The sequence below is a fragment of the Venustampulla echinocandica genome, assembly GCF_003357145.1.
Source record: "Venustampulla echinocandica strain BP 5553 chromosome Unknown scaffold_3, whole genome shotgun sequence".
Classification (NCBI taxonomy): Eukaryota; Fungi; Ascomycota; class Leotiomycetes; order Helotiales; family Pleuroascaceae; genus Venustampulla; species Venustampulla echinocandica.
Window position 1 is genome coordinate 1,227,268 of NW_022474208.1, and position 10,942 is coordinate 1,238,209.

The 10,942-nt window shown below is 49.5% G+C and overlaps 4 protein-coding genes across 4 annotated transcripts in view; all 4 read right to left on the reverse strand.

The window, feature by feature from the left end:
* Nucleotides 1-143: 143 nt before the first annotated feature.
* BP5553_06027 (Uncharacterized protein) lies at nucleotides 144-1,831 on the reverse strand (the record flags this gene model as incomplete). The annotated part of the gene is made up of 4 exons (XM_032014650.1): nucleotides 144-749; nucleotides 806-1,273; nucleotides 1,328-1,752; nucleotides 1,825-1,831. 4 exons carry the CDS (start codon nucleotides 1,829-1,831, stop codon nucleotides 144-146), a joined length of 1,506 nt encoding a protein of 501 aa, XP_031869331.1.
* Nucleotides 1,832-5,001: 3,170 nt separating this feature from the next.
* On the reverse strand, nucleotides 5,002-7,008 carry BP5553_06028 (Bifunctional purine biosynthesis protein; the record flags this gene model as incomplete). Its single annotated transcript, XM_032014651.1, has 4 exons — nucleotides 5,002-5,157; nucleotides 5,227-6,709; nucleotides 6,808-6,934; nucleotides 6,990-7,008. 4 exons carry the CDS (start codon nucleotides 7,006-7,008, stop codon nucleotides 5,002-5,004), a joined length of 1,785 nt encoding a protein of 594 aa, XP_031869332.1.
* A 1,649-nt stretch (nucleotides 7,009-8,657) lies between these two features.
* Nucleotides 8,658-9,583, reverse strand: BP5553_06029 (uncharacterized protein; the record flags this gene model as incomplete). The annotated part of the gene is made up of 2 exons (XM_032014652.1): nucleotides 8,658-9,383; nucleotides 9,533-9,583. The coding sequence occupies 2 exons, from the start codon at nucleotides 9,581-9,583 to the stop codon at nucleotides 8,658-8,660; spliced, it is 777 nt and encodes a 258-aa protein (XP_031869333.1).
* Nucleotides 9,584-10,253: 670 nt separating this feature from the next.
* The window catches only part of BP5553_06030 (uncharacterized protein), a gene marked incomplete at both ends in the record, with an annotated part of 1,517 nt that continues 828 nt past the window's right edge, over nucleotides 10,254-10,942 (reverse strand). The window contains 2 exons of the mRNA XM_032014653.1: nucleotides 10,254-10,723; nucleotides 10,776-10,852. Coding sequence (XP_031869334.1) covers nucleotides 10,254-10,723; nucleotides 10,776-10,852 — 547 coding nt within the window. The remainder of the gene's footprint in view (nucleotides 10,724-10,775; nucleotides 10,853-10,942) is intronic.

Consider the following 10,942-nt stretch of genomic DNA (forward strand, 5'->3'; position numbering starts at 1 on the left):
TGTGTTGTGTGTGTTTCCCACCAACTCCAATGCCCAAAGTCCCACCCCGCCAAAAAAAAGAAACAGGTATAGGTATATAAACAATATCCAAGACATAGAAAAAAGAGGTTAAAAACAAAGCCACGTTTTCGTTATAATTTCATCTATTTCCACCCCCGTGGACTCCCAGGCGGACTTTCGATCCGGCTATCGCTCGTCATTGCTTGTCCTACATCCCCGAATGTGGTTTTTGTTGGGGCTGGACTGGCATATGAGCCTGGGATTGGGACGGCAGCGTATGTCTGCTCGCCTGGCGCCGCGGCAACGTGTTCGAGGACTCGTTGCTTTGGTGGTTGTTGAGGCTCGAAGCCATCTTGGGGTGTCTTTGGCGTGGCGTTGTGGATTCTAATGGGAGGAGCTTGGAGGGTAAACGGTTTCTTTTCTTGAGTGGACGTAGGTGAGGTTTCGACAAAGCGGGCTCCTGCTAGACCTTCTTCCGCCAGAGAGGCACTGCCGTACGCCGCTGGAGGGAAGCGTGGGGATTTCATGTGCTGGGAGTACGAAGGAGAAAGTGGGCCAAAGCCTGGAGTGTTGGGCGCGGATTGGGAGCGTAGCTGGGCGAGGTAGACATCGGAGCGGGCGCGGTCACGGACGTCCATGGACTTGCGGAGCTTTTGCTTGGAGTAGTATCGGTAGAAGATGACGCCGTAGAGCACGATGGAGATGCACTCGACCACGATTTCAATGATACAGCATACGAGAGCCCAGGACTGCAGATCTGTCAGCTAGAAATTCTCACTAGTACGGAGCTGAAGGTGAATCTTACCTGTACTCTGCAAACCAGTGCATAGTCGATTTCATCTGAGAATAGCTGACTCCGCTTATTGTCGACACAGGCCCATCCCCAAACGTCCTTGTTATTACCCTTGTCTCTGTTGCCTTGTAGAATACCGGCGGCGATGCCCCACATGATCACGCTGAAGATGAAGAATGCAACGGCGAAGAGCGTGTAGTAGACAGCAACCTTCTCCGCCCGCTGGTGGCCGCCTCTCCAGTAATTCCAGAACACAAGGAGACATAATGCTAATGAGACGCAGGCTACGACGAGAACGACAATCTGAGGCCACCTCTTCGTGCCTTCAGCCCAAGGGGGGAGGTTATTCCGTGCTGGCAAGTGCCTGGTTGCATTCAAGATCGATAAAGTCGTCCCGATCAGGGCGAGGACAATCAGACTGCAGCTAAAGTTGACGCCTCTTAGAATTAACTTTGCCACCCGGACTCTTGTTTTTACTTTCTGTAGCACGGTTAGCATCGTTTTCATATAGCGAGACCAGTTCACGAGGCTTACCAGATCCTTTGCTTGTTCCTTTTCCGTCAAAACTTCCTGCTTCTCAAGAATCTGCTCTTCCCGAAACGTCGGACTTAGAGGGTTATCGATCTTCCGCCCTGGCGTCCCTGGAACTCTCATGGCGCTTTTTAATGGCGATGCCGGTGTGAGTGGCACATCGACCGGCACGCCTTGACTATGCCGTGATGCGTCATTCTGAGATAGGTAGCCGAAGCCTATATCTGAAGGCTGTGATTGAGCCATGTATGACTTGGTCTCGGGGGGGTCTGCGAAGGGAGAGCGACTATCGTCGACGGGTGAATGTACGGCCGTAGCCTCGGCGAAACGTGGTGTTCTTGGGACCTTGAGCGTCTCTATTGAAGAGCCAGATGACGACTCGGATGTGCGGCGGGCGAGTGGAGGAGGTCTTTTCTTCTCGGAGAAGCCTGAGAAAGTTGGTTGTCAGCGGCCTGTTCGAAACGGGATATATCAGACTCCTTTGCTTGCTTTTCACTCACTGGGCATATTGGAATATATGAAGGAGAGGAAAGAAAAATAATGATCAATGTATGCAGGAGGAGGAGCAAAAGCAGTGCGTACAGAGACAAGATATGGATGAAGGTCAACCCGGACACAGCAACACTGAGGGAGCAAGATGCACAGAGGGTGAAGGATAAGATAAAAAGAATTACAGATAGAGACCAGCTACCACGCAAGAGAGAAGAGAAGAGGTCATGTACCGGTGGGTGGGGGAGAGCGCAGGTTTTGTGGAAGCGCGCGCTGAGGGATGGTGCTAATGAGTTTCTAATTCGAGAGCAGTCCAGAAGATTGCGGCGGCTTCGACGATCAGCGCTACGAAAGTACTCGGGATGAGAGGGGACCGGTATGGAGGGATGGGATGTCGGGCGAGAGACCATGAAGGGGTCAGATTGGGCCGGGTGAGTGAGACAGAAGACGGATACTAGCAGAGAAGGACAGAAGGCTTGACGGGGGGAGGAGGTGAGTAAGTGTAAGTGCAAGTGCAAGTGACGATGGGAGGGAAACGGGAAACTTTGCCAGTGGACGAGCACGCAGCAAGCAGGGTGGTCAGCGCCGGGACTGGAGGGGCATGAGGGATGGGATTGGGCCACTGGAGCAGAGGAGGAAAGAAGATCCCTGGTGGGCGGTAGAGGGGGGGGCAGCGAATGGAGTCAAAAATAGACGCCGTGAAGAGCCAGTTGCAGTGCATATTGGGGATATTGGCATTTGTATGTACGCTATACGCTGGAGGCTGGTATGTAGCTGTAGGTTCGGTAGGGCGGGAGTGGAGGGGAGTTGGACTGTGGCGGGGAGAGATAGTGGAGAGTGACTGGGAGTAGTCAGGGGGGGGGAGGGCGGTTATCGACCAACAGAGGCAGCCAAGGTAGAGGTACCTAGTACAGTACTGCACAGTAGTACTGTACATATGTGGGTGATGTGATGTGATGGCAGATACAGGCAGGGCTGAGCAGCCCGACATAGCCCAGGTGCAACTACGCACAGAGACAGAGAATGAGCGCAAGAAACAGAGAATAGCGATGATATGATAATGATAGCAATACAGTGGCAATAGCAAAGCAATAGCAGTATACGATCGAATATCTTGAAAACAAAGCAGTAGACACGAAGCAAAAGGAGAGCAGGTACTTCGTACAGTACAGTACTCTGTACTTTTCCCGCTCTATACCTCGATACCGCCAACTGCAGAAGCCGCTCTCCGGGGTGCAACGTCGATGTTCCAATGGGGACGACCCGCGACGCGCCCGGATGTTTCTCTGGCTGCTCATTGGGCGCCCGTTTGGAGGGTTTGGAGGGGGGGGTTCGCGCAGTTGCAGTGGGAGGCGCCGTGGTTGGGCGGCAAGAGCGCCGGCGACTGCGTCCCTGGAGGCCTATTTTAGCCACCAGAAGGGTTCCTCGGGGTGGTGCTGCATGGCGACTGGACAGCGACTCGACCGCCGCGCGAGTCCCGTTGGCGAATGATGTGCAGTGATGCGCAAGCTGCTTTCTACGGTCTCTGTGCGGCCCCTGTGCAGCTCCCATTATTATTGCAGGATTAGTATTATGACAGCGACACCGACAACCATCAGGAGCCCGAGCACCCAGAACCCAGAAGCAAGCTCAGAACAACCCAGAGCCACGAATAAGGTACGTACTCTTTCTCTTTCAGGTTCCAATTATTATTCCAACTCTGGCACATGCAATAGCGCCAACCGAAACCCACGCCGCCTCCTTCGAGAACACATCTCCGATTATATCCCCATCTCTCTCATTCCAACCACGCCACCAGCAAGATCGCTGCACTAGCAACCCTCAAGTCACACTGCGACTCCCCCAAATAGAGGCGACAAAATCGAGATAGACGACCGTTGTTGCAGCTCTAGTGCTGACCGCCCCGCCACCCACGGGTATATGCCGTGCAGTGTGGTGGCCTCCATTACTCCAAGCGATACTTACTTTCGTGGTAGAGTAACAGTACAATGTGCTGCAGTGCGTGAGGAATTTCTTAACATAGATTTATTACCAATACTGTATGTAACACTCTACCGCTGTTTCTCCCGCCTTGGTATTCGATGAAGGAGGTGCTGTACGTCGTACCGCACACCAGCACCAGCAGGAGTCGGTATCTATTTTTCGATGTGTGTGGGGAATGTCAAATCACAAATACTGTACTGTACTTTCGCACTTCTCTCCCTAGAGGACGCCCATGCGAAAAGGTAACCTCTAGTTACCTCGGCACCTCAGGTAGCGTACCTATTTCTCATTCCCTTCCACCACAGCATGGCAAAGTCCAGATAAGAATAATTGTAGAATCATCAATTGCTATCATTGCGAATAAACCCGATCTCACTACCAAAAGTAATCTGTTTCCCCAGCTTATTACCTCTCACCCGCCATTTCCCTTTCCCCAGGCTAAGAAAAGAGACGAGAGCGCCCGGCCGCTGCTGACGTGATTTACTTTTGCCTGAGCCATTTTATGTCATACGATTAATTCTATTTTGCAAGCCTGGCCCCCTGGTGCAACCCACTCCCTCGGGTCTCCCGACCACCGTAGTTATCATATTCCTCTGCATGGGGAAAATCACGCGGGAGAGTCCGGGTTCTAAGACTTGCCTTGGGGACCTGCATTAAATGGATGAGGAAATTGGTAGATAGGAACAGACTGGAAGGAGTAGAACAGAGATGATTACTAGTACATATATAAGGATACACTGCCATAGGTAGGAATATATCTTGCTAGGAGTATTTTTGAAAGTGGGAGCGGGATGCGTATCATTGGAAGAAGGCAGTATTGAACCACATACGAAGTACAAATGGATAGGGTCGGTGAATTTAAAACTCCGATGACGGTACCTGTCTGCACCTTGTGCTTTTGGGTTTACAATTAGACCTGCAGAAAGCTCAACTGCGGGAATGAGGCGGCGAGGACATCACCTTCCCACTACTTGGTTTTCGAGCGCTCTCAATTCCCACGCATTAGATCCTAGCAGAGGAATACACAAGGTAGGATGGGTATATTACAGGAATAAATAAAATAAGAGGAGCAAGGTTCAGGGGGGGAAATGACTTCAAGCTCGATGTCTATTATCGGGTATCTATCTGGTCTCTCCATTTTAGACTCGCGCAGGGAAACGTGCATCTGCTCACCACAGGTACTGTAGCGGCGTGACCGTTTCTACCTAGTGATGGAAGAGACGGATCCGCTGCTCAACGAAGGTGATGCCCAAGTTCTCAGCGGTCTCGAAAACGGCAGAGTCGTTCTGGCTGCCACTTGGAGCGGCAATGTACTTGACGCCTGAACGAGCGGCTCTGTAGACATTGTCGATGAATGGGAACTATAATTGTTTTGGCAGTTAGAGAAAAATTCAAGCTGTGGTATAAATAACGGAGACGGGAACACTTACGAATGCATCACTCGACACAACAACATCAGTCAGTTTTCCAAGCCATTCCGCTCTCTCCTCCTCCGTAAATGCCTGAGGGACCTCTTCAAACGCAGCCTCGTAGGCTTCTCTCTCGGGGCCATCCTTTGGTAGCTCGCCGCTGACGAGGAGGTCAATTGCGTTGCTCTTGTCTGGTCGCTTTGTGCCCTTCTTCCACTTGATACCCAGCACTCGAGGGTTGAATCTAAGCCACCAGTTGTCTGCCTTGTCACCAGCGAGACGAGTGCAGTGGATACGGGATTGTTGTCCTGCGCCGAGGCCAACAATTTGACCATTGAGAGCATAGCAAACTGAGTTGCTCTGTGTGTATTTCAGCGCAATAGTGGCAACAGTCATATCGCGAAGTGCGGATTCTGACAGTGGAGCAGAATTCTTAGGTACGACGACGGTTGTGAACGACCCGGGAGAGATCTCGATGTCGTTTCGATGCTGGGTCATCGTGATACCGTACACCGTCCGCGACTCCTGAGGAGATGGCTCATATTCAGGGTCCATCTGAAGAACAAGATATTTTCCTCCTTTCTTCTTCTTCAAAATCTCGAGAGCCTCAGCCTCATACCCAGCAGCGATAACGCCATCAGATACTTCTCTAGAGATGATCTTGGCGGTAGGGACATCGACAACGTCACTCAGGGCAATCATGTCACCGAAGCTGCTCATGCGATCAGCGCCTCTAGCACGTGCATAGGCTTGTGCCAGAGGTGAGTCGTCTAGGCCGGCAATATCGTCGACCATGTACACCTTCTTCTCATCCGCAGTCAGAGGTACAGCGATCGCAGCTCCAGCAGGAGAGACGTGCTTGAAGCTTGCGGCGGCGGGTTTCCCCAGAGCAGCCTTCAGCTCCTTGACCAAGGGCCATGCGTTCAAAGCGTCAAGCAGGTTGATATAACCAGGCGATCCGCAGAGAACCTTGAATGGAAGTGGTCCGAGTCTGGAAAATGCCGCAGCAGGCTTTTGATGCGGGTTTGCTCCATAGCGGAGTGCCAATTGCTGAACTCCTTCGCCTGCATATTGCTTGCGAAAGAAGTCGGAGATCGATGCATCATAGTCTGCGGTATGCTCGAATGCCTTCAAAGCATATAGGTTTCTGCTGCGCTCCGTTACCTCCCCCTTCTCCAACTCCTGTAGGAATTCTGGGTAGTCCACAGGATCACTCAAGATGGTGACTCGGGCGTGGTTCTTCGCAGCGGCTCGGATCAGCGTAACTCCTCCAATGTCAATCTCCTCCACAGCCTCGGGGATCTGGACATTGATCTTGGCCACTGTGTCTTTGAATGGGTACAAATTGCAGATGACGTAGTCGACCTTGTTGATATTTTGCTCGGCAAGGTCTTTCTCATCGGAGGCAAGGTTGCGTGCGAGGATACCGGCGTGGACTGCTGGGTGTAACGTCTTCACTCGGCCAGCCAGCATCTCGGGTGCGTGCGTGATGGCAGAGACATCCCTAATTCAAAAATTAGAACCCCGAAGATATAAAGCTGAAGTGACAAGACAAGAGTCGGTTTCAAATCATAGCATATCAACCAGAGATCGGGAACCTACTCGACAGCAAATCCTGACTCTCTAATCATCTTCGCCGTCCCTCCTGAAGCAAGAAGGCGAACATTTTGCTTGATCAGGCCCTTAGCCAGGTCAAGTAAGCCCGTCTTGTCGTAGACCGAGATGATCGCTATCGAAGGGTATTAGTCGGCGGAAGGGCTCTAACACCTCAAGCATTATCGTACCTATCTTCTGGCTAGACATCTTGAAAGTAATTCTCTATCAAGACTAATCGCAATGCCTTCGTTAGATACCGATATCGCGGGCAGAAATGTTTGGCGGGGCAATTTCTTTCGGCGGCAAACTTGGCGGGGGTTGCGCACGTTCCCCGAAGTTGAGGGGCACGAAAACGAAATGAAGACGAAATCTATGCCTGAGGCAGCTACGCTAGCGAGGCGAAAAAATATATCTTCGGCAACTTCAAAATTTCGACTTCCTCTTCTTCTTTTCTCTTTACAATAAGAAATTTATTTCTTACAACGCAAAAAAATCACGTTCGCTCAAAGCAATCAGTTTGAGAAACCCGTTGCCCACTTGTGGGTGATGCGAGGTTCCATGACCAACCGATTCGTCAGTAGAAACGGAGAGGAATTTCGTTCGATCTTGGGTGAAACGTTCTCCTTTGCCCTATGGGGAGGGTTTCAATGATTGACCATACATACTTTCTATCGAATCACAATCATATAATGTGCTCGCCTATATGTGTCTGTATATGAATGGATATGGAGGACTCGATCTGTCTGATTGACGCGACCCTGTGCTGGAAGACAGACCTGCGGTGGGCCATCCGGATTTCCTCACTGTAGACCGTCCACCTAGTTAGCCGGGAGACGTTTTGCATTTCCTATTCCGCTGGCATGATCTGCATTCATAAGAATCTTGAGCTTCGATCAATGCGCTTCATCTCTAGTGATACCTACGGCGCCCCATGCCAAGTTACGCTTGATTTCCAGTGATATCTACAAAGTATGGCATCCCATGCCAAGGTATGCTTGATTTGACAGTAGTCTTATCCTTTATATTATGCAATTCTTATGCAATACGCAACCCCCTAAACCCATATGTTCTCATGGCAAATACAATGGCTCCTGCATAGAGCTACTACATCCACATCCACGCAACAGCAGTCCATCCTTGCGGAAAGGAAAGTTCTACGTCTTTTATCCTCCATCTGAATATGCCATTTTACAACGAAGTAATTTAAGATTAATCTACGGGAGGAGTTCTTCAGATATCTACCTTGTAATGTTATTCTGAAAATAAGCTCTTCGTTGTGCGTACTCTAATGACGAATGCCATCCACCTTGTGGTATGGTATTATCACGTTATCCATATCATATTTTGCCATACTTGGCCCTCTAAACACATATTGGCAGTAGGGCTGTCTAATGATTAGCATTGAGGCAGAACGAGTCTCTCGAAGGCGGTAGGAGATTCTGCCTAGTTGGTGCTGTGTCCTTCCAGAGTTTTGTTGCACATCGCACTTTTGCAAATATTGCACTTCTATCCGACATCTCAAAGGTACGACATTTGTAAAAGTGCAATATGCAAGAAAGTTTTATTTAGAAGACGCTTAACTTGCCTTTAAGGTGATATGTCAGATGTTGGGTAAAAGTGCGACTTTGGCAAAAGTGCGATGTGCAACAAAATTTCAATAGGAGCTTGCAAGCTCCTAATAAAGTTTAATGCCATCGTTATGTCTTCGCCGCCCTGCTCGCCGATTGAAGCCAGGCTTTTGATATCTCGCGTCATCCTCAACTCAACCCTTTACTAAACACAAACAGAAATCTCTACCCCGACCATCACATCAATCTCTAAAGGGTACAACTGACCTGAGTCACTCATCCAATCACCTAATTAAACAATCCAACCCGATACTCAATATGCAATTCAAGATCGTCTCTATTGTTCTCGCCGCCATGGCAGCTACCGTACATGCCAGCGAGTAAGTAGATTGAACTTCCTAGACCTCCAACACTGCTAACAATAACTTCGTATGATTTGGGGAAGGGACCGAGAGGTGCGAAGCCAGTTCCGCTGCTGGGAAGCTCACGGAACTTGGGGTGCGAGAGGACGGTGCCGTCGAAGGGAGAGAATTCGGCCTTGGGCCAACCGGGCGTCGTGGTTGCTTCGGAGCCGGCACCGACGAGGATTTCCGCCGACGGGAAACGGGTCACGTCCCCGGTGTGGTCGAAGTGCAGATGGCTGAGGATGACGACGTCGATGTCCTCGGGGTGGACGGGGCCTTCAATCAGGAGATCGTATACATCTTTCGGGACATGAGGTGCAATGATGGGATACTCGGCAGAATGGACCTGACTAACTTTGCGCATTCGAAGATCGAATAATACGCTCTTTCCAGAAGGATGCCGTATCAGAAAGGAGAAATCAGGCGACCAATGCTTTAACGATGGCTTCCCATCTGTGAAAATCCAAGAATCTGGGAGGAATAACCAGCCTGTTGGTAGTATCGACACATCGACGGCAGGACCAGAGCGGTGCGGGTCAAGAAACCCAGGTATGGTGATTGTTGTTATTGCTAAACAATTGAGTTTCGTAAATGGAGTTTGTACTTGATCCTATGGTTTGAAAGCGCGTGTTATAGATAAAGTTTGCTTGGGAGTTTATTTCAGTAATGTTGACGTACTTTGTAACTCAGTAGGATATCACGATTAACGACTACTAGATGCTACTATTATGGCATAAATGGGGGAGTAAAGATACGCACAAGGCAAAAGTATAAGGCAGCCGGGGAGATAACGGATTCAGTCAATGGCATCCTGGTACGTGCAGTACATGTAGTGCTCGGTATGGAGTAATAAGCATTTATTGTGGGGTCCACCCCGGAGCCCCGACGTCGTACCCTAGTACTCGGTATTTATAGTGCCGCCAGGGATCTCAAAGTAGGGTTTAGAACCATTGTTCTACAATATAAAGAAGACAAAAGAAACTATTTTATAAGCGAACTCAAACTTCCTCCTCTTCCTTAGGATCTGGTCTTAAGTTGAGTAGCTACTGTCTAGTAGCTATTCTAGCCTTCTAAATATATTTAAAACCCGCCTTTCTTCTCTTAGCAGTCTATAAGGGGTTGGATCTAAGGGTACGAGTAAACTTGAATTTGCGTTGTCCCTAGATAGTTACAATAGACAGTGCGTCCAGATTATATGTCTATAACCAAGGTATGATAAGTATATATATAAAGCAGAATACCCGGCCGCATTAAGGTCCACTCAGTAGTACCGAGTTGAACGGGAGTGATCTAGTCTCTAGTACACCTCGAAGCTCCGGCTTAACGAGTACAAATGATTTCCTTTTGCGCAATACCGTCTATATCCGCCGATTCGCCAATAAGATATTTATATCGCAACTGGCACTCAACGAAAAGAAAGCAAAGCAAAGCAAAACGAAAACGGCTCCACAACCGAACTAATCTCAACCAAACCCCCAAACTAAACTATGTCAGGGCCGTGGTTCAGATGATCTGACGGCGTCCTTTTCGACTCATTATTTTCCACAACCATCCCAGCGCTAGACCCAGGTGGGGTCCCCAAAATATTATCCTGCGACTCAGTTCTCTGGGTGCCGGAGCCGTGTGTCGCTATGGCGGAATTGCTGATATTGGAAGTTTCATTTATAGTCGCGCCCTCGCGCTCTACCGCTGTCATCTTCATGCCCCATTTTTCCAGACTGTTGCGGCGTTTGGGGAAGAGGGCGTCGTTGTCATCGCCCATATTATTATCTCGACGAGGTTGTCTCAAAGCGCCTGACACATCGCCAATTCCCTTGCTATTGGTAAATTTCGACTTCATAAATCTCGGGATGGTGTTTGTAAATAGTGGATTGAGATGAGGAAGGCAAGTACAGATGATGCTACTCTGGGTTTCTAAGGAAGCCCAGGTAAACTGTGTGATTGCGTCATCTTGAACAGGTTAGTATTTCCTGCCAATCTTGCAAGGCAGAGGGATACTCACAGAAGTAATCCGGATTCGCCGGTGAATACTTGCGGTCGAAGAGGTGAGCAAATCGAACAGAACTTGTGGCAATGACACTGTAAAACGTATGAGTGTGGGCTCTTCAAATAGAGTGGATTTCACATACAAGGATCCAAAGCTGAACAGCAATAACACGCGGATCCGGA